The sequence below is a fragment of the Rousettus aegyptiacus genome, unplaced genomic scaffold (assembly GCF_014176215.1).
Source record: "Rousettus aegyptiacus isolate mRouAeg1 unplaced genomic scaffold, mRouAeg1.p scaffold_m13_p_4, whole genome shotgun sequence".
Classification (NCBI taxonomy): Eukaryota; Metazoa; Chordata; class Mammalia; order Chiroptera; family Pteropodidae; genus Rousettus; species Rousettus aegyptiacus.
In genome coordinates, this window is record NW_023416307.1 from 32064840 (window position 1) to 32088791 (window position 23952).

At 39.1% G+C, this 23952-nt stretch overlaps 1 protein-coding gene across 2 annotated transcripts in view; it reads left to right on the forward strand.

Annotated features, from left to right (window-relative positions):
* The window catches only part of FNDC3B (fibronectin type III domain containing 3B), a 299021-nt gene that overhangs the window by 224374 nt on the left and 50695 nt on the right, over positions 1-23952 (forward strand). For both annotated transcript variants that reach the window (XM_016155721.2, XM_016155639.2), the window contains exons 11-16: positions 2627-2680; positions 16948-17072; positions 18259-18433; positions 20295-20381; positions 21358-21496; positions 23321-23392. In XM_016155721.2, coding sequence (XP_016011207.2) covers positions 2627-2680; positions 16948-17072; positions 18259-18433; positions 20295-20381; positions 21358-21496; positions 23321-23392 — 652 coding nt within the window. The remainder of the gene's footprint in view (positions 1-2626; positions 2681-16947; positions 17073-18258; positions 18434-20294; positions 20382-21357; positions 21497-23320; positions 23393-23952) is intronic.

Genomic DNA, 23952 nt, shown 5'->3' on the forward strand with positions numbered 1-23952 from the left:
AAAGTTTTTGTAAACATCTAAAGATAACGTAAGTTCATGGCTCTGTAGTGGTCACTCTGAAATGTTTAGTATTTAAGACTGCCTCAGATGTTTAGTGTTCTAAACTACATTGAGACTTCATTAATTTTTACTAATTAGGCCTTAGATCAGTCAAGATTACTAATTTTTCTTAAATGTCCAAATTTTATATTAGTTTTCATGAAATACAATTTACTAAGCTACAAATAACTCTAGCCAAAGAGAGGTCCTTAATGTGTATTATTAGCTTATTAGTCATACTTATGTATTTGCAAGAAAATAGATTGTTATCAGTCTCTGTAGTAACTATTTCCTTATATGGACATTTTAAAATATAGTTTAAAATGTAAAGTGTGTAGAAGTAGATATAATATTTATGGTATTTGGAGAGAACACTAATGAATGAAAAAAATAAGATGACTAGAGAGATCCATTACTGGTGACGTATTTTGTCTTTTTGTTCCTATACCAGAGGGTCAGATTTATCTAGGAAGTTATGAAAACGATTGAGAGTGGTGGTTTGCGGTAGAGTATGGGTTTCTCTAGGCCTCTCTCCTGTGGGCAGCTGCATTCTCATTACCAGTAGCCAACACTGACTGTGTTATTCGGACAAAGGCAAAGTTTAAACTGGCTTAGAATCTGAACTATTTTATTTTCCTTCCTGGCTTCCAGGGATAATGCAGGTCAGTGATTCCTCACCTTTTCAGAGTTTTAACACCCAACTGGTCATCATTGTTTAATTCCTTGGAGCATATACATCTTTTTTAAGAATGTGTTCTGTATTTATATATACATATATATATGTAAATGTATCTTTAAGGAAAGAATTCAAATTTATTTGCTTTGGAAAATATAAGAAATCTTCTGAGGAATACTAGAGGGACCCCGGGGTCTTATAAACCTAAAGTTGGGAATCACTGATACATATTCTCTGCTTAAAACCTGATGAAGTTTATGTCTCAGGCAGACCAGCAACTTGAAGAGAAAGCTTTTTTTTTATTAGAAAGAAAGTGTTTCACATTTTCTTTCTCCCTTTATTTAATTGTGAATCAGAAACATACTCTTGTTTCAGTCAGTCATGTACAAACTTGAAAGTTCTGAATTTAGTTCAGTTTTTATTTAACTGTCCTTAAAACAGATTTCCTGATCGTGATGCTCCAGCTGGGGGCATGAGGACAGAGGGACCATGCTCTGGCTGCCTACTTGCCCTCGAAATCCACAAAGACACAGAGAGCTCAGGATCTTCTAATACCTTCTTGTTATTCAGCAACATTAAATAGGGCGAAATGAAAACCATAGTTGGTGTTCCCATAAATTAGAGACTCAGTGGTGGGTCAGGATATCATAAAAGAAACTACTAAAGAACAAGTTTCTCCAGAGGCTTATGAGCCATTATAAATGTAATTCTTTTCTGTGAAATGGGTTCTCATCAAAACTTTGACTTTATCCATTATTTAGAACTTTAAATGTATCCCTATCCTGTCTTTCAGGATAGGGATAAAAACCCAAAATTGCAGTTCAGTAGAACATACAACACTCACCTGAAATCTGGGTCTGAGGACTCAGAACGAAGAAGTAAGGAATGGAGAGGGAGAAGAGTTTCCTTATTAATTTAACTACTATTTACTGAGCCCCTGATGATGTTTTATTAACAATAATAAAGCAACAGCTGCTGTTTACTGACTACTTCCTATAAGACAAAGTTGATTTAAATATATTCCCCCAATTACTTATTACACACATCCATTCCTGGAACAAGAAACTAAACATTGATATTAAGTAACTAACATCAGACCACACATGACAAACAGGTGATCTGGGTTTCAGAACAGCGCTGGTGACCAGGCTGCTTTTTGCTAGAGGCAAGACACTGCAGTTTGTGGGGCTCCTGTTCTTTCCTGGGGAGGAGCAAACCTCAGATGTGATTTTGAAATGGGAGAGATGGTCCTGATCTTTCTGGTTGCCTCCCCTACATCTTCTCGGTGAAGCAGATCTCAGCATGCTTTTAGAAGAAAAGCAACTGATGAAGCTTCTTTTTGCTAACATGCCAAGAGCTAATAGTCCCTAGTAGTCTAGCGCATCCCATTTGTCCTCATGTTTGTTTAAAAAGGGAAGAAATCTCAGTGCCACACCAGGCTTTCTAACTTAAGCACTAAATGAACAAACAAACAAACAAAAAACCAACTAAGCAACCTGTATGGGAGACATTACAAAAATAAAGACTCTTGGCCGAACCTAACTGAGTTAGCTCTGTCTCACCAGACCCCAAGCAGTGCCTGTGTTTCTAAGCTACCTTTTTCTCCTCTACCTTTAAAATTAAAGTTGCCTCTTAAAAGAGGAAGTAGGGGACCATATGGATATAAAGGATAGAGGTGGTGGGGAAAGTAGGTTTGGCTCTTTATGGAGATGATTCTTAAGAGTGGGGCCTCTCTCCCTAGTTGAATTGTATTAAAATTGGTTTATGATAACGTTTGACCACAGAAATGTGGGAGCTATCAAGGGTTGTAGCATAGCACTGGCATAGACATTATATTTGAAAAAAATAGGCCGCTCATAACTTTCGTCTGTGAACAACTTTCTCTAATCTCTTTTTATTATTATTTTTTAGGCACCAATTGACAATGGTTCAAAAATCACCAACTACCTTTTAGAATGGGATGAGGTAAGCATATTTTCATATCCATCCATCTAAAACACAATTTGCAAATACAATTCCTGAACAAATATCATTTTATTTTTTTATTCTTATTCAAGATGGTTTAAACACATGGAAAAAAAGACTATAAGTAGAGGAAATTTTAAACCAATAGTTACTGACTTTGAAAAATGAAGATGGATTGAAGCAGTTTAATAAATTGTGCATGCAAACATATTTACTTGGCTTATTTGCAAGAAATGCTGCTGAAAGAAAAGACAGACTCTTATTTTAGAGTCCCTACTGTCTAGCCAGTCATTATTTAGTATTAAAAATCGATTACTTTATCATCTTGTCTGTCCAGGATCATCTTCCAGAGATGGTTTTGATAAGGTAAACTACACTGTAGCTTGGGAAATAGAATTTGTTTTTCCTTCGTGGATGCCGTGTGCGCACTTTGGTGTGTGCACCATTGGGTATTGTCCACGGGAAGGCAGAGCAGCACCTGGAAGTCTCCCCCTATCCATGTGTGATTGCCTTGTGGACTTGAACCACCCTATAATATGTGCCCCTTTTGTGGATTATGTCACCAGAGGCCCTTGGAATGTTATTCATGGTAGAGTCTCCTTATCTCAAGGCAACTCAGTGCCGAATGGTGACCCAGTGCATTTCTGGTCTTGCCGATGTTACTGACAGAATCTAAGGCAGCAAACACTTATTGCAGAGGCCTTTCGTTTCCAAAAGCAGCTGTACTTTTTGTACCTGTAGACCCTAATTCTGTTCATTCATTAACCCTTGCTTTAGTCTATCTTTTTGTAAGTGGATGTACAGACTAAGGATTTTAAGAATAGGAAATGTGGAATTTGAAGAAAAATGCAAATTAACTAGACTTTGCGACTTAAATTCAGGGGGATTAAAAGATTTAGAATATAGGCTTAAGCATAAAGTAATTTTTCAAGTGTGAAAAACTGTTTAAACGAAACATAAAATGAAAATTGGATGACATTCTCACAATGAAATTTTGATGTGAAGAACGACTCTTCATCACTTCCCGCGGAAGCATATTTTCCCATCTGGGTTGCATCTGAACAGCTAGAGTCGCAAGTTACCAAACACAACACTCTTTTGTTCTTTGGCTCTTTGTGAGTAGTTCCTATGAACAGATTGTTGAACTCTCAGACGTAACTGGTGCATTTTACTGATTAGGTGGATTTCATTTTAAGCTGGTTTGATTGGAAAGTGGCCCTTGTGGGAAGAGATTTTTATAGGCAATCACGAAACATGGGAAGGAATCTGGCTGAGCTCAGAGCACATAGTTAACATCTTCCCTTCTCCTCTTCCTCCTGAAGGATGAGTGAATGTTGAATGGAAGTCTTTTTTTAAGTGTGTTGTTTTGTTGCACTGACCTGATGTTTTTTTCTCATATCTTGAGGTTTTATATTGAGATAGAGTTTACCAGTGAAGAGGAGGCTTTATTCTATTTCGGGTATCTTCTTTAGTGGGGTTAGGTGGGTGTGTGGGTGTGGGTGTGGGTGTGGGTGTGTGTGTGTGTGTCGGTCCGTTCGTTCGTCCATCCATGCCCCCTGGGTTCTTTGCTGCTTCTCTGCCTCATAAGTAAGGTCAGAGAAGTTGAGTACTTGAAGGGGAAAACCTCCAAGAAAAACCCAGGTGCTGCAGGAAATGGTAGCAGTGACTCAGTTGTTGGCCTCCTTCCCTTTGAATCTGAATTGAGAGTGTCCTGACATGATGCTGGGAGGAAGCATTCCTCAGTCTCAAATGTGATGGGGGAGCTGTGTCTGATGACCATTTGTAACCAGTAGGACCCACTATGAATTGGTGACCACAGAATATCAAATGGCTTATTTTTAGCTTTCCTCTACTTATTCCCCTTCCATCTTTTTCTTGTTCCCATCTTAATTCTTCTGCCTTTGCCTTTCCTCTCTTTTTTCTCTCCCACCTTGTAATTCCTGATGGTGTTGGCTCTGAAATGAGCTTTACTATAGATTACAGGTCGACTCTCCCTTGCTCACACCCTACCACAGGCCTTTTGCCAACATAGGAATCCTTTTACATTCTATGTTATAATATTCACCTTCTAGAAAAACTTCCCCAAACTATGCGAAGTGCTGCAATTAGGAGATGTGGATTGATTTAGTTCCGAGTTTTAAACCAGGCCGCTTGACATCTCTGGTGCTCAGTTTGCCCATTAGATTGTGTGTATTTGTATCGCTCACACTATCTCAACACTGGTATTAGAATTGTCCCTTCTGACAGCATTTATATACATGACACGTGACCACTGTTCACTGTCCTGTGAGGGATCTGTGACATGGGAGAGAGAAGATCTTCTGCTGGCTGAAAAAGCTAATGTCATGCTATCATTTTATACTTTTAAACATGTAAATGAAACAAATAACTACAAGCTTCTCAAATTGTTCCATCCAGTCGCTTTGCTTTACGTCATACCTCCCTCCCTTCCAGTCTCCCTAAAAAGTTTAAAAAGTGATACCGTTGGGTTTCCTGGCAATGGGAATACAAATAATAGTAACCAATTCATTTCCGCCCATCATATCATTTCAGAAGTAAAGTTTCTCACAGAACAGTCTGACAGTCTGTGTTTTTAAGCTTAGGGCTTAGTTGGGGATCAGCAGGCCTCTTGAGAGCAGCTCACTTAGATTGGTTATTGGTTCCCCTTTAATAGTATTTTCATGTTATCCAGGCCTTGCCTTCAAGGAAGAACAGCAAATGTATGAACAGAGAACAGCAGGAAGTATGAGCACATGAGGCTCTGGCTATCCTTCTTAAACCTTCCGGTACTTTTCTGAAGCCAAGTACACCTGGTACCAGGGATTATTTCCAGACCCTGCTCTAGTAGAGTCTAGCAGGGCAGAAGAATGGGAGTAAGTGTTCTGCTGGGGTGACTCTCCCCCACACCCAGCCCTCTCCAAAGCCAGAGCTCTCCTCTCTCAGGACATCTGTTCCAGCCATACACCCATAGTCTCTGTCGTCTAGGGGGCTGTAGAAACAAACTTAAAGGGCAGCAAGATTGTGAGGTCCACAGAGGAGCAAGTCACCACCTGAGAGGGAGATAAGTACTGCTCAGAGTCTCAAAGAAGGTTGTGTTTGTGAGCAGCACCCTGCCTGTTTGTGCCCTGGAACCCGGTCTGAGAATTAGAGCTTGAGGCAAGGTGTTCCTGTCCACGTATGTGCCACTACTAATGTCTGGGTGTCCCCATATTTTTATTATAGTATAACAGCACTGTTTAGAGTTCCCGGAACACTTTATTCTTTTGTTCGGTGTTTAATCATCATTCCAATAAAACAGTTAGTGTAAAATTTTGCAAGTGTTGGTAAAATAAGAGCACAGGCATCAGATCCAGCTGTCAAGCCTCTTAGAAGAGGACCTTCATGAATGAAAGAGCAGGAGCAGAGAGGCCAGTGAGTACCTGGCCTTTATTTCTGCTGGGACCGGGACTGCTGTACTAAGATAGGATAGCCTTGGGAAGATCCACCTTAATCAATAACTATGGTCTCTGAAGGCACAAGCGGCCATAATGGAGAACAGAAAATGGAGATGTTACAGCGCAGGGGGAAGCCGATATACCCTGTCTCCCAAGTTCATTGTCCTTAACATCACATCACCATTCTGTAGGATTCTCTTGGAAATCACTAAGAGTTCTTCGAAAGAATTAGGTGCCAGCTTTTCTCTGTTAATAGTTGTAACTAGGCAATGCTTTAATTTTTAAATCACTGTGGGAAGTAACTGGCCGTGGGATGGTAACGAGCAACTAAAAATTGAATGCACAGGTCTCATTAGCTTTTCAGCTATGGCTGTCAATTTGTTTTCTCCTGAAACAGGTCAGTTTTCAAAACATGGAAAAGTGTGGACTTTGCCGGCCTGTCCCCTTGTTGTGGTGATTCAGATGAGTTGTAGTGTTTAGAGCCTCAGAGTCTGCAAACTGGCCTTGCAGTTTTGTATATTTTCAGCCACTGTTTGCTCCCCCAGGAGACGTCCCGTTATGAGCCGCAAAGCAGAAGGCCATTTTTAAGACAGTTTCTACTTGACTATGAGATGTGTCATCATTACATTTTAATTTCTTTTTGATCACAGTGTGCCCCGTCCCCATATTTAATTTGTAAGTCAGTAGTTATTCTGAAGGCTGGCAGAAATCAGATCTGAAGTCTTATAATGGTTACTTCTACTAGATTTGAGTATTAACACCTAATGCTGATATTTTGAAAAACACATTTAAAAACTACTTTAATGAACTGAGTTTTAGTTTAATCAAGAAATATGAATGGGAGAAGAAAGAGCTTCTTAACATTGTAACTGCGAAACAATGTTTAGATGCTAATTTCTTGTGGAGATAGTACTTAAGTTCAATTAACTCATGGGCCATCCTGAGCTAACCCCTTTGACCTCTGTTTGTCCCCTCCATGGGCATCTTTCTGAGCTAAATGCCCCCTCTGTTGCTTCTCTGCTTGATGACATAGAGGTATCTGGTAGAGTTAGGAGTTTTTCTCTATAAGAGGCTAAGGGAAGGAATGAGGGTATAGAGGCCTCTAGGTTAGGGATGGACTTTGGGGCATTTAAAAAAAGGATTAGGAATCTCTGGGTTGAGTTACACATAAATGACTCCTCAGTCTGTTTTCAGAGATGGTGACCTGGCTTTTTCCTTTGAAAACCTGAGTAAAAGGACAAACTTCATTGTCAAATAAAACCTTTCTTTTCCATATTAGAAAGCAGATTCTGTAAAGGAAACAACTCATTGTGAGTTCTACTCTTATTGTTTTAAATTGTGGAATACAGAAATATTAACTGGTGCTGTGCAGCTAGCTACTCAGCAAATGCAGGTCTCCTAAGATCTTGCTGTGACTCTGTGGCATGGATTCATATTGATGATATGTATCAATAACATGGTATTCACCTAAAGAGACCTGAAATAGTAGTCTCTGTTTTGTCTCTATTCAAGCAAGTCATTTAACCCCTAAGCCTCAGCTTTTCCACTTGAAAAATAGTGTCATTTATCTCAGAGGAAGGTTAAGATTGAGATAACTCAAGCAATAGAAGATTCAGTTTAATGATTATTTCATGTCACTTAAGTACAAGTCAAGATCTGGGGTAGAAAAAGTCAACAGTTAGGAGTATATGAAAGGAATATGGCATCCTTGTATCAGGAACTTAAGCAGAAAACCTCAGGTTTGTGTCTCTGGTTTGGACTAAACAAAAACAGACATCAGTTCTATATATAGATGTTCATTTGCCATTCGCTTAGTGTCCGGACGTGACATGTAGGGAGCATATGAAAGAACCAGAAAAATAGCTTTGTGCATAGAGGGGAATGTGACTAGTGGAGTTCCCAAGAATCATCCTCACATGTGACTCAGCTAGCCCAAAAGGAATTTCACATCTTGCTTTCCTGGTGACTAATGAACCAACACAGCTGTAGAACATAGTGGATTAAGAATGGAATAAATTCAACGGAAATCAAGGGAAGTATAATTTGAAATAGAGCAGAAACACCAGCAGTAGGTAGAACCCTTAATGCCCTGGGGAACCATTAGCAAGCTGGGCAGTGCTCAGCAGTCCTTTTGCAAATACCTCCAGGAGTGGGTAGCAGGCCCCAGACTGTCACTTCTTGGGCATCTAGTTCAGGAGGAGCCCACTTTGCTCATTTTAGGAATTAAGCTGGCCCCATAGGAGGTACTTGGAAACTAGTTTATTAAATCAGATTACTGTTAAACTTAGGTGTTGAGTAGTATTGATAATCTTTCAGACTGCTTTTGCCCAAGTGAATTTGCACATGGTTTTTCTGGTTTGACAGCAGCCATTCTTGGAACTAAAGCATCAGCAATCAGAGTGACTTATGGAGTCTCACAGAGTGGTTGAGGAGAGCCTCTGAAAATGGAGTTGACACTCTCTCGGAGGGGCCGTGCTCCCTTAGGTTGCATGGTATGTGGGTCTAGTGGAGAAAACTGGGAAGGCCAGTTTCTATTCCCCAACCCATGCCGAATGCCTGGCCAAAGTTTAGGGGGAGGTGCCACTTGCCCAGGCACACGTGCTCTTTTGGTTATTCTCAGGGAATATGCCCTCATAGAGATTGGAGAATTTGGTCTTAGGTTTCTTTGGCATTCTGTCCATCAGAAAACATCTTTCACACAAGTACCTTAAACCGAATCAGTGACTTGGCTGAGTGGCAGTGTTTTGCCACATCACATATTCACCACCATGTCCAAGAGAGCCAGGGGAATAGCTTCCCTCCCCTGTATCTCCTATTGAAGGAAAATAGGCTAGGAAAGATTTAATAACTGAGAAAGGTCCACGGTACCATAGGCAGAGCAGAGTTTAGAGGAGCCCTCTGTCTTAGGGTCCTCAGCCCCAGACATCTGCACCTCTGCAGCAGATTCTCTCCCTGTGTTTTACCATTTGTCGTATCTGTGCAGGATGGAGTTATGTGTTTGGGCAGCAGACTTTGTTGAGAGCTTCTAGGTGAGGCTAAATTACAAATATCCATCTTGGTCCTTGATACCCAATTTATCAATTCATGTTTGTCATGCTTGTGGGTTACCAGCTACAAGATAGCAGCCTTGGGCCTTGACTAGGTGGATGGACTGAACCCATCCATCTTTTGGTTCACTTGTGAATAGAATAAGCTGCCTGTTCCAAAATCACCTCCTTGATCCTTTCCTTTTCCTTCACTGGGACAGTCTCAACACATGATCTTATCAAAGTAGTCGACATCCATATTTAGAGGGATATATGGGAAAATTACGTTTGTTTAAGTCAAAGGATCTGGTGATCATTGTCGGCTATTTCAGGCAGCTAAGCCTCTCCCACTAATAGAAAAAAACTAGTGTGCCAGGGGATAAAATGCATGTGGTATTTATTTACTAACCTACGACCACAAACTGTCCCACTCTCTTTCTCACCTTTGAAAGTTCCTCTATGCCAGTGTGCTCAGTAAAATAAAAGAGGCATCAATGAGGAGAGAGTGAGGTTTGGCACAGAGAACTTTTGAATCCTCCAAGCTGTGGACCGTCTCTACCTCCCTGTTACGAACCTCTTCTTATATATGGTTATGCTGCACATACATGCTCTTATTTCTCAAGCCAACATTTATCTTTGATGTTGCCTAGGGTCAGCCAGTGCTGGAACAACTTCTAAATACAGACATACTAACAGACTAAATCTTTGAGCCTGGCAGTAGTTCAGTTGGCCGATGCAACTTTATTTTTTATTTGATTTATCGTTGCCATTTCTGACTGGTTAAACTATGCCCAGCCCAGATCACTCAGCCCATGTCTGGATCTAGCATCATGGGCCACAAGCACACAATAACTGATATGTAATTTATTTAGCAGGCACTTATCAAACCTGGTAAGAGCAGATCAGGGAGGCAGCAGGCATAGCTGTGAAAGAACCTGTAATAGAAGGTCAGTGGAAAGAGGCCATAGATCAAGAATATGCATCAGAAAGAGTTCAGGTCACAGGACCAAAGAGAGCCAATTCACAATGGATTCTGGTGCCCTCGTGTTGGCCGTTCTTGTTTTCTTGTTCTAGGAAGAGGAACAGGAAGGATCATTTCCAATCTATTAATTTGAAGGCAGTTAAAAATATCAGCCAACTTTATTTATTAGTGCCAGTTTTGGAAATACCAGCTTCCAGGGTTGTTAGTGCCAGGATAGCTGGAAATGTTAGCCAAAACAATCATATTCCCCACAGTCTACAGAATTACTCCTGGCAGGAAAATATTGTAGCCTGAATTAATTGGAGTATGTTTAAGTTACATGTATAAAATTAGCTGCGGATACTGTTAAGTTCCTTAGTAGGAAGCCAACCCATTTAGTTGATTGATCTTCCTAAGTATGGAGGACAGCTTTATAAAGATACATAAGTTAATAAAGAAGGAAAACCAACTTGAGAAAAAATCATTTTCAGTCTTTCAATTACATAGTTTTACAAATTAACACAGTTACTTTTAAACATTTTGAACTTTAAAATTAGTTGGATTTTATGAGAATCAAATTCTTTTTATATACATGGATACCAGTTTTCAAATAGGCATACCCACCTGTAACTCGGTTTCTCCACTGGAACTTTATTCCATTATGTGTTTATAAACATACCACAGAGAGGTTACAAGTGGAGATCCTTTGAAAGGTTTTTAAATTTATTTACTCCTGTGGATTTGGGCTATGCCATACCTAAACCATCACCAAAAGACCGTTACATGTCTGTATTTAAAAATCTCCCCATATTCTCTATAACTTTTAGGATAACATTATTAAAAATCTTAATTCAGTCTAAAATGTATCTTTGTAAGGTGAAGTACCTATACTGTTGATTAATGAGTTTGCTTGATCTTTATCATGGAGAAACCTGGTTACATTTTTATCTTCTACAAAAATAATTTTACAAATCTCTGCAGAGATGGCTTCCAGTGCTAAGTACATGTAGAAAATAGAAGTCTTTATCCAACTATGCTTTAAACATTGTGTACTGGAATGCACATTTCCACTCCCTTACCTCTTGGTTATTTATAGTGCAGGAGGATTTTATAAAAGTTTAATGAAAAACTTCAGACTATAAACATATAGACATCAAAATAGATGAGTATAATATCGCCTCACAAATTACCTCAAAACTTAATGGCTTAATACAGTCACTTATGCTAATGGATTCTAGTTGGGAATTTAGACAGGACACTTGGGGGGATGGCTTTGGATTTCACAGTTGCTGGAGTTTCAGCTGGGAGGGCTCCCTGGGGGTTCAGATCTTCACTTAGAAGTCTCTTGTTCACTGTCAACTTCGATGGGACCTCAGCTGGGGCTCCCTCACAGCATGGCAGCCATTAGGGAGTCAGAGTCACAAAAGTAAGTGTTCTGGGGAAAAGAAAGAAGCTCATCATCACCTTTTCAGACCTAGCATTGGCAGTCACACAGCTTCATTTCCGCCACGTTCTGTCGGTTACAAGTGAGTCACAAGCACATTCCAGGGAAAGGGCCATAGATTTTGCTCCTCAGTGGTAGGATATCAAAGAATTTTCAGATGTTTCAAATCACCACCGTGTGACATAAGACTTATTTTGACTCTTAGTCATGAGAAACCATTAATAAATCTTTATTCCTTTTCTTTGTATAGCACATGGTGTTTTTGAGGTACCACGCCCTAAGATTATTAGATACAAGGTCATGGACTTTGAAAGTACGACATAACTCTTTTTCCTATCCCTTCTTCTCTTCTGAGTGTTCTGGGTAAAGGGAGAAGTAAGACAAATGTGTACCCAGCAGCAGTACAGTGGTCAGACAGAGCTCACACCCTGTCCTCAGAGCAGCTTCACCAGCCAGCGGGGGCCTGCCTCGTTGGCACAGCACCACTTAGTGAACAAACAGAAGTGTTCTCAGTGACAAGGAGCGGGAACCCATGAGATAAACAGCATGCCTACCAATTAATGTCTCTGCCTCAGTTGTTGCACTTAAAAAGTAAGGTCATGTGTCCTATTCCTTTGGGTGACTAACAGGAGGTCAACCAAATATTTAATTGTTGGAGGTGGATAAGAAACATCTTATAATTTTAATAGTTTTTTTTTAACTATATATATTAGAAATGGGAAAATATTCAAGTGGGTAGTAAAATGGCAGAAGATAAAATAAGAAAATAGAGTGTATGTGCCTCAAAATATTTAAAACCTTTTCTGTTTATAATTTAACTCCAAATATTTTAATGAATGAAGTACTGTTTGATAGGGTTAATATCTTTGTCCCTGAGGTTATTAACACATTTTGCGAGATGTTTCCAATCCTCCTCTGCTATATAGCCATATAGGTCTACATTTTACATACTCCTCCAAACTTCCCCTCTCCGCAAGCCTTTCCAAGATTGGGCCTTTTCAAAATCTGGCAAAAAGTTGAAGGCTATTGACATTCTTCAGAATTAACTTTATGGGACCCAGAAGAACATCTGGACCCATTATTACTAGACTTATAACCAAATGTATGACCCTTCTAAAAAGTGACTGAGGATGAGAATGGAGCAACACAGAGTCAGTTGCTGATAGACTGTATAGTATTCTAAGTCTGTGGTGTCCACCCTTTTAGATACCAGGGATGGGTGCTGCTATGAAACTCTAATGCCTGATGATCTGAGGTGGAGCTGAGGCGGTGATGCTAGCTCCTGGTGATGCTAGCACGAGGGAGCGGATGCAAATATGGATGAAACTTCTCTCACATGCCTACCGTTTACCTCCTGCTGTGCGGCCTGGTTCCTAACAGGAGACTAGTACCTGTCTGTGGCCTGGGGGTTGGGGACCCCTGTTCTTAGTGATATAAGCCTGGGACTTTTCCCCTAAAGATGGTGAATTCTTTTAGGATGTGAATCTAGAACTGAAAAGAGGTACTTGCTCACCAAGGATCAGATAAATGAGATGTCCAGCCATGGCCAAGTGAACTCTGTGGTAAATAAGATTCCAGTAGAGGGGACCGGGCTGCCTGGGACATGCTACAGGGAATGGAGGATGAGCCGATCCCGTGAGGTCTAGAATATAGATAATATGCAATGCATTTTTGTTCATTTGTAAGAAAGATAAAATAGAGGCAAAACCTCCCAGGGAGCTCAGGGACTGGAAGGGAATTAATGTGATATATTTCGTGTACACTAGCCAGCTTGCTGGTAAATCCAGTGCTTTCCTAGAGCAGTTTTGACCAATTCCATTTGTCTCAAGGCCCAGGGTACTGATTAGGGCTCTCGGGCTAGGTCTGGGTGTGGGACGACAGATTAACAAAAACTGTGAGGACCACTCAACTGAAAAAAAGAAGCAACACAGGTTCGTAATGCCTCACCTCATGCCAAATTGTGTGCCATGAAGTTTATCAGCACACAGTTGATTTTACTTCAAGATTTTGTCACATTCTAGTAAAGATTAGCTTTGTCCTTGAATGACACCCAATAATTTGGGTGTCCCTAAAATTATAAAGGCAAACAAGCCAGGGAACCCTGAAAATCTGTTCTTTTTGGCTTGTGGACCCTGGCAGTAAAAAGTTAGTCCAGGACTTGTCTGGGAGTACATTGCTTCATTTCTGATGTAGCCTAATGGCTAGGTCTGCTCCAGAATGACCAAGGATATATATGGGCTTGAAGCCTCCTTGCACCCTTTTCTCTAATCAGAGTGGAGTTCTTGTCCCCAGGAGGACGGGGGGGCTAAGGGGCTTGTCTTAGGGAGGTTCTGATCCTGACTGCTTGTGTGCTGCATGCCTCATCGTCCAGTTTACATTGGATCAGGGTACTGCCGGGCACCCATGCATCAGCTCTTCCCTTGTGGACCAGCTAGCTCCTGGGCCTTTAGAGGCTCCCACTCTTAACTCCTCTGTGTGACACACCACTAACTCCTCTGTGTGACACACCACTAGTGGCAAGTAAGTGTCCTTCCCAAGTAAAGCTCAGTAATCCTGTGTAGTTTAGATTTTATTAGAAGAGGGAACCTGCCACAGATTATAATCTCTCAGTCATTTGGGACCATACTACCTTTAAAATATAAAAGTTATGGTTTGTCATCTGTAAAGCTTCATTGACAATAATGGCTTGGACATATTTAATTTCTGATGAACAGAGATTAAACATTCATGTTGTCGTTCCTGTCAATTTATCTGCATCTTTCAGTCTTCTAAAGCATTTTTTTTTTAATTCTATTTGTTTCTGTCAGTAAGACCCGGATAATATTTTATTTATAATTGCTGTTGCGACCTGGGCTCCCTCTTGTTTTACAAACAGATTCTTCTTATCGCCTTTGAACATGTACTTGTTCTAAAGCCCTAAGCCCCGGAACCATACGGGAGCCCGACTTTCGTAGACGACCAGGGTGATGCGTGAGCCATCAGATCGCTGGAGCCCTTGGCATTCTCCATCTTCATTTGCTTACCTCTCAGCTGTAGGTCATTTTGCTCTCCAGCGACTTTTATGAATCCCCCCCACCCCCCAGTTAGCTCTTTTATATTAAAGTCCATGTCATAAACTTCTTTCAGGTCTGAACTATTTTAACCTACTTTCCCTTGTTTTTGCTTTATTCTCAGTGAATTCTAAAAATGCACCAATAAGCCTTACTTCTTTAACTCTGTGAACTATTTGTACTCTTACCTCTTCTGACGCTACAGATATTGTTTCTAAAACTTGATTCTAAGGTTCCAGCAGCCCTAGGTCTTTCTTCATTTTCTGAAGACTATACACAAAGTAGTAAGTACATCTTGGAAGATATTAAGATGGAAAATTTGGCATGCTTTGTCTAAACAAGTTGGAGTTTATTTTAGCAGTTGTTCCCAATACTGAAGTAGAAATTAAAAATAAAAATGTTAGCAACATAGGAAAATGTCTTAAAGATTACAGAATGCCTCCTCCCTCTCCCCTGCCCACAATTCTTTAGTGAACCCAATTGCTGTGGCCCTTTAAAAGAAAAAATCTGCTTATCATTGATGTCTCCCCACTCTTTTTTTCTCCTTTAAGTCATAGTCTGGTTTTCACTGTATTAAAGCAAATCAACCTAGTAAGGAACAGACTGACTTTTATTTACTGGCTATAGTTCTAAGCACCAGAAATGAGTAAAGGAGACCAAACAAAGAAATAGGAAAAATGAGGCATTGAAGGGGAGCCAACGCCGGGTTTGGAAGGGCTGATGCTTCCGTGGCGGCAGGATGTGCCTTTCTTGTTCTGTTTACTCTGAGCTCAGAAATAGAGGAGGAAAAAGGTAGGTCACGCTACAGCCTGAAATGGTTACAAAACATACCAGGGCATTCACAGTGTAATCAGACACTGGATGTAATTATGCAAATGTATGTATAAATGGCTTTTCTATGAATAAATTGTCTGCAGCAACCTTAATACTCAAAGTAAGCGGAAGGGCACAGTGACTTCACTCCAGTAGCAGCTGAAAAATGTTATGCTCTACTGTTTGTACCTGAATGTACTTTGAACCCTTGATAAAATGAGCTTTGGATCTTAAAGGCTACTAGGACTTCCGGTTCCTTCCTGCTCAAGATGGAGAGGGTTGGGAAGGGTTAGTTCGAAGATGAATGTGCATGGTTGTGTTTAATCTATTCACTCTAGTGATGCTTCAACCTGGTTGTGTATGTATTTTATTTTTAATTAAACTTCACCTGGAACGTGTTTTAGTGGTAAGCATTTGGAGGCCTGCTTGAATGAAGGAAGGAAAGGTTTAAATTTGCATAGGAGAAAAATATGCTTTCTTCTTTAAAAAATAAATTGAGAACTTCAGACATGTCAGATGGGCACAACCATCTGATTAATTTTAAAATGCTAAAATACATTTAGTGTTAGCATGTAGTTTTCTTTGTATGACCGTAGATAAAATACTGTGAATTATGGGTATGAAATATTTGTTGTAGCAAACTGCTCATGTGAGTATTTCATGCCTCTAAAGCATGGCACAGCACAGTTATTTTCTACTCAGGGTCTATTAAAAAAACCCACTGGAGTTTTTTCTTGTTACTTCAAGATATTTGAAGCATCATGTAAGGCTGGGAAGGCATTAAAAATATATTTATAGTTTCATAAGACACTTAAGAGTACCTGAAATACATATAAATGAATTCAGCCTATGTTCCAAGTGCTTATCAGATATTCATTTCAACTCTGCGAGCATTGATTGAGCTCCCAGATTGTCCGAAGCACTGTTATGAGGAAAGCAGATGTGGACAAAATGATTCAAAGGCATGTGACCAATATTTAGGGATCAGTGAACAAACAGCTCACCATCACTGGAATGTACATGTGGGGGATTGATGGCTGCTGCAAGGCTGGTCAGGAGAGAAGAGACTGGGGAGGGCTTCCTGTGGCACGCTAAGCAGCCCAGACTGATCTTCAGGTGCTTGGCAGTTGCTGGAAAAGGCTGTGCATTTCCAGAGCTAGCGATCCCTCTGAGTCTGCGCTTTGTTTGTCATGTTAGGCAATGCGACCGGCCCAAGTGAGGAAGAAGATCTTAGAAATTGTGTATTGCCTTGTAGCTGAGAGGACTTTTTTTTAATTTTCTTAACCCAAGTCACTTTCAAAATCCCACAGCACAGTGTATTACTTGTCTCAGTTACAGAATTATCTATAATGCCTTTATGTTAAGGATGGCATTTCGTTGTAGAGCACTTTTATGTGCAACATGAACACTTGCCTAGAATCTTTCCTTCTCTTGGTTTTGTTCATCCAGACTGGGAAATTAAACTGTTATTCAAAATGCCCCTTCTTATGGTTATTTATTTTTTAAAAATTTATGTGTGTTGTTTCACTTTTCTTTTAGGGGAAAAGAAACAGTGGTTTCAGACAGTGCTTCTTTGGGAGCCAGAAGCACTACAAGTTGACAAAGCTTTGTCCGGCAATGGGGTACACATTCAGGCTGGCTGCTCGGAATGACATTGGCACCAGGTATGACATTTTCTTGTCCTTATTTGTATAGTGATTCTGAGTTTTTCTCTCACGTTGCTGGAAAGCACGAGGACACCTGCTGCCTCCACACTGAACCAATTTGAGATTTTTCCGGAGAATGAATCTTAATCAAGGGTAGAAGGCCCCTGCTGAGGTGACAAATGCCTCTGTGTGGCCTCTTTGCCTTCTTGCAAGCCATAATGCAAAGGCCCCGCTAGGGGTCTCAGAACCAAAATGAAGGTAACAGTGCAGATTTTGAAAGAAATCCTCTTGGGGCTTTATTTTTTTCAAGTCATGTGCCTTTTTCTTTCATCACCTTAGCAAGCTATTCATTCCATTGCTTATTTAAATTATATATATTTCCTAATACAAAGAAAAGGGTACTTGGCCGGCTATTGTTGTATAGCTGAGCACAGATACTCACAGGATTGGAGAAAATCTGGACTGTCTAGGACAGCATGGCTTGGAGGCTTCAGAAGAAAGACAAGAACAGGTGTACAGTGAAGCGTCAGTGGATAAAGATGTATTTCAGTTGTACTTCCTGGGTACCTCTAGATTACAGGGAGTTTATTTTTCTTTCATCACTGCTTATTGAAAATCTTCTTAAAGGTTCAGCACACCATTGGTCCCCAACTGCCTTTCCAGCCTAAAAAACTTAATATCAAAAGGTTTTTCAGCCCTTCCCCCCTACCCATGATAGCCATTGTATTTTTAGAGCCCACTGGTTAAAAAATGAATAGCAATAAAGACTAATATGGTTCAAGAATTTATAAATGATTGGAAGCTCCCATAAACTTTTGAAAAATTGCACTTGTACATATTTGTAAATTATTTGAAGGCCCCTTGGTAGTTATTGCTCATAGTTTGGTAAACATTGCACTATGTTGTACTTTCTTCTGGGTGCTTTTGGGGTCAAGCAAATTCTTTAAATATATTGTCCTGTAACGTGGTCTGCTTTGTTCAGAGCAGACTGAAGAGAGAGTGGGGAACTGGTGCATCCGTGAATTGAAAATTGTTGTAGAGAATATCACACAAAGCCTTTCTTGCTTGCTCAACCTGTCAGACCCTGAACTCTCCAACTCAAGCAAGTTGGGCAGTAGCCAGGGTTATTTTTCTTCTTTTCTAAAAAGCCGAGGCTACTCACATGCTCCTAAATATGTGTCTCACTGGGTTTAATTCTCTGCAGTGGCTATAGCCAAGAGGTGGTGTGCTACACGTTAGGAAACATTCCTCAGATGCCTTCTGCCCCAAGACTTGTTCGAGCTGGGGTCACATGGGTCACGTTGCAGTGGAATAAACCAGAAGGCTGTTCACCTGAGGAAGTAGTCACCTATACCTTGGAAATCCAGGAGGACGAAAATGTAAGTTTTGCCATTTTTATAACCTTGCATGTGTTCTGTATAAGTCAGTATTGTCATAACTGTTGGACACCAAATTAGAATACCTACATAAATTCAAAACCGAACTCTTAATTTCAACCACTACCACTGCCACCACCAGCAATAACCTGTTCTTTCCACAGCCTTTCTCATCTCAGTGAATGTCATCCCAAACCTTTCATTTGGAAAACCAGAAGCCCTTAGAGTCATCCTTGAATCCACATATAATCAGTCAGCAAATCCTTTTAAAACCCTCCTTCAGAAATTATTCAGAAACCTCACTATTTCTCAATAGCTCCATAGCTGCTACCTTCTTACAAGCCACCATCAGCTCGCCCCTGGATTGTTCTGATGGCCTCTTAAATATTTTTCCTACCTTCATCCTTACTACGCTAGAGTGTATTCTCCACCCAAAGCTGCATGGTCCTGTTAGATAAAATATGATCATGTCAGTCCTCTGCTCAAAACCTCCCCATCTCTGTACCTTCCTCTCTCTTATTGGAGTAAAAGCCTTCAAGTACCTATAAGGTATTCTTACAGTGCCTACAAGTCCCTGCGTTACCAGAATCTTTATTTTACTGCCTTCGTAGCGGGCCATTGTAGGCTTACTGAGCATACCAGCCATGTCCTGGCCTCAGAGACTTTGCATTTGCTAAGCCTTGTGGCTAGAATGCCCTTCCGAATATCTTTGACTCACTTCCCTCATTTCTTTCAGGTCTCTTAATCACATGTGACCTCTTTGGAGAGCCCCTCCCTGACCACCCTGTAAAAACCACTGTCTAAATCGAACTTTCTGTGATGATGGAAATGTTTTATAGTTTGTAATGTTTAATAAGGTAGTACCTGATCACACCTGACTATTGAGTACTTGAAATATGGCTATGGGCCTAAAGAACTAAGTTTTTAATTGTATTAATGTAAAGAGCCACATGTGGCTGCCTTATTTAACCTGCACAACTATCGAGAGCAACACCTTACTAAATCCACCATTCTGTTATTTTACCCAGCTTAATTTTTTTGTCATAGCACTTAATACCATATCACATGCTTTATATTTATATAGTTTTTTTTTTTTTTTTTTTAATCACCTCCAACTGGCATATAAGTTTCTTTGGGCAGGGCTTTGTCTGTTCTTGAGCAGTGCTGAAGCCCTAGATAGTAGAAAAGAAAGCCTGTTATATGGAAGGTGCACCGTAATATTGGAATGAGAATACTGTGGAATGAATTTTGTACATTCAGCTTTTAATGGGTCATTTATCCTCTTAGATCATACTTTCCCCATCCATGCTGTCCTTTCTTCCTTGACCAGAAGAGGACACTGTGTGGTCAGAAATCTCAGCCACAGTTTATTGCATAGCACATTACAGTTTGGCAGTGAAGACCTCAATGCAAGAAGCTTTTTTTCACAAAATTGTTAAATAAAAAAAAATTTTTTAAGTACACACTGGTTTGTCACATAGCACTACTTGGTGGTGAAGTTCTTTGTTTAAAATGCTTATTAAGTAGCCAGGCAGAATTTGCTTTTGAGAAAAGCATATGATGGCATCTATTTCAAACCAAATTCTCATTCTCTCAGCACTGTTTTCATTTAAATCAGTATCACCCCTGCGGTAAGCCTGAACAAACCCAGGAGAAATTACAGTGTGATTTGAGTTAAATTTTTACTGAAAGCTGGAGTGCTATCCACTGCACCATGGGATCCTGACACTTTTTTTGCAACAGCGGCCATACCTCTGGCTCCCTGGTGATGATGGAAAGAGGCAATATGGAAATCCTGCATACGAAAGTGTTTAGTGCCCAGATTTGATGATACTGATGTTTCTTTTTGGCTTTGCCTTTTCAGGATAACCTTTTCCACCCAAAATACACTGGAGAGGATTTAACTTGTACTGTGAAAAATCTCAAAAGAAGCACACAGTATAAATTCAGGGTGAGTCAATCATTTTGGTACCTGAACTGCTTAAAAAAGAAGCTATTTTATGTTTCAGATAGAATCTATGGGTTAAAAAAATTTTGTTAAAGTCAATGTATTTACATTTTTAAAGTAACATTTATAAAATGCGTACCGTTCTTTAATTTTAAAATTCACTTTGGAGAGAGAAAACCGTCATAATGTGCTATAATAAATTGGATTACACCATGGCCAAATGGCCTTACCTGAGAAGACTCAAACCAAATGCTCAGTGTACCTCTTCCTCATCTGCATTCCACAACTTTCTCTTTGATGTTTCTCCTTTTAATCAGATTTCTCTTTTACTCTCCATTTTTCTTTGCTCTTCTGCCCATTTTACCCCTCAGCTGTTTTAATTTTTTTTTCCTGTTCCCACTTCCTCCCCACCTAGTGTTTGCTCAACAACCACCATTAGCATTACCATAGTACTGTATGCTGTAACCAGAAACAGTGCTCTGAAATCAATAAGAGAAAAAAAAACAGGATGTTACAGAGAGATGGTTTCACCCTCCCTTCTCTAATTTCAGGGCCAAATGGTGCTACGTGGCATGTAGTAGTAATGCAATAAACAGCTTGTCAGATTATCAAGTGGCGTTTGTGACTATTTGAAGAGAAGTATAGTTTTTGATGTATTTTCTTAAAACCCTTATTATTTGATGCTGTGAGAACACAGCTATACTAACATTTCTCCACAAGGTGGCATCACCCTACTCTTAAATAAGGGAGGTTATTTTATCTGCTTTCTCCCCGTTTCCATGTTTTCCTTCAACAATACAATAAGAACAAAGTGGTGATATGTCTTCTTGAAGGGGTAAAAATGTCCTTAGCTAAAATTCACTTTATTTTATTTTTAATTATTAAAGCTAACTATGCAGAAAATAAGCACTTGATAAAGAATCACTGATTTAATACCTGATTTCTAAAGCATGTTGGTGTTTTCTCGGTTGTGTCATAGCTGACTGCTTCTAATATGGAAGGGAAAAGTTGTCCAAGCGAAGTTTTGGTGTGTACGACAAGTCCTGACAGGCCTGGGCCTCCTACAAGACCCCTCATTAAAGGACCAGTTACATCTCATGGCTTTAGTGTCAAATGGGGTATGTTTTGCTGCAGTTGCTTCTTTTCTGATAGATTAAATTTTAAAAACTTACTAATTTTAAACCAGAATTAAAAATGAAAGGACACCATTATTTGTGGGAATTTTATACATTTGGGATAAACATATGAGAAACATTCAGAGAATTCTACAGATTGGTAAAATAGACAATTTTAAGAGCATCTCATTCTACAATTTTCCTTTATTATATATTATTCCTCCTGTGTTTTTAATGTTATTAATTTGAATGGAGTAATCTCCGAATACATATTTCATTCTTCAACAGCTTGCCCTTAAAAGTAGTTATATTAAATGTAAAAATTGATTTATAAAGTTAATATTAAAAATAAATTTCAAAATTTAGATCCGTCATTGGAAGTAAATTTTGATGTACAGAATTTTTAAGTTAAAATGAATTAGGAAAACCTTAGTTTTTGTTATCAGGTGTGTATGTGTAACCAGAAGTCTTGAACTTCAGAAATTTTCATACTGAAGTTCAGCATTTGATGTTTGGAGGTATCTAGTAGAAGGATACTGTCAGTGACTTACCTGTGCTACATGCATTATTTTAGCAAAATGAATGACATTAGAATGTTGTTAAACATTCACGATTGTGTATAAGACTGTGTTAGGATGTGTATTATTATCACTAATGTCACATAATAATATTGGCTACCTGAAAAGAAATTTAAAATAAGATTTTTACCTCGCAACCATATAATGGAAAGGAAATTTAAAACATAATCCAGTCATTATTGGAGACCAACCTCTGAGACATATAACTATTTCAAGTTACTTAATAATTTAGAGACAGAACTATTAGGATATATATTTTCCTGGAAGAGAGAGACGATTAAGAGAAACTATAAAAATCTAGATGTGCTTTTTGCCAGTCTATAAAGCTTTTTTCTCAGAAAATCCTAGAAAGTTCTGTTAACACTATTTACTTTTATTAGCCATATGCTATATTTAACTTTATAATTATTGTTTTAAATATCTATTATTGAAGTATGTCTACATTAATGGAAATACCAGGAGCAAGGGGAATGAAAGGGAAGTTTCTAAACCTGTGAGTAATCTGAGAGTATATCTAAAATATAGAGCCGACTGACTGACTGATGGAGGTAAATTCTTCAAGGTCTTACAAAAATATAAAGCAAGATATTTTTCTGCCTAGAAAAGAAAACCCTCGCAGGCAGGCACAGAGTTAGGAGTGGACAGAACACAAAGTGCACAGGGCTCTCTGGCAATAAACCAGAACGTCTTCCTCCAGCTACCTGTTCAGCGCGTGTCCTCATCGATCCGCAGCTCCACTTTTGTATCACTTTCACTTAGGATATGAAGTTTGCTTAGTAGCAAACTGCGATGGAACAGATTTATTATATTTTCATTTTTTATGAATAAATTCTGCACTTCCCTTCATGCTCTCTCAAAAGAATTTAGTGATGAGCAAAATAAAAAAATTATTTTGTCATAAAAAAATCAATAAATATTAGAGAGCAGGTTTCAGAATTCTCAAAGTAAATTTATTAACATAACTTAGAAAATCAGTTTACTTTTTAAGATTTGTTCGTGTTTCACTAAATGCAAGCTCTGACATTTCTAGATCTAAGAACTTTGAATAGCTTGATAGTTTTAAGGATTCTTGATGTTTTTGTTTCTTTTGTTTTCCAAGAAAGGAATTGGGTGAAATAATATATAAATTATGTGCCTTTCAGTTCAATCCAGAATTAAGACAGTATTAGGATTTTATGTGTCTCGGTGACATTTACCAATAAAAATCAATACCTTTTCATAATTAATATGACATTTGCTTATTTTTCAGATCCTCCAAAGGACAATGGCGGTTCAGAAATTCTCAAGTACTTGTTGGAGATTACTGATGGAAATTCTGAAGGTGAAGCTTTTTGAAATTGTTTTATTCAAATCCGGTAGCAAGCCCATTTTCTAATATGATAAACATCTATGTAGCAATAGTGGAGAATCATTATTTTTAATGACAACACTATTACAATAAATAAACCTTAAACACATATTGACGATTTGTCTGTTTCTGACACAGCATCAGAGCAAATGTACGTTTCTGTCATGTTTTATAATTTCCTGTGTTATTTAAGCCAGGAGTCCTAATCACTAGAATAAAATTAAGTTTTTCTTCCCCTCTCTTGTTACACTTTCTCTGGAAATTCTTGTAAGGAAAGAGAACGTGAAAAGCATTCAGCAGAAAGAATAAGGTAGAGACAGCAAATGAGTTTGATAATTCACAAATTCCCATGTACAGTGATGATAAACAAAATGTAGTATTATTGTGGGCTAGTGACAAGTGTCACACTTTTATAACAAGTTCAGAAAATGTCTTTCAATCTTTGTCGTGAGTTCCAAGTCAGGTAATTTATTTATTACTTCTCATTCATTAAAGTGGGAAGGTGTTGACCATCAGATTTCTTAAAGAATGAC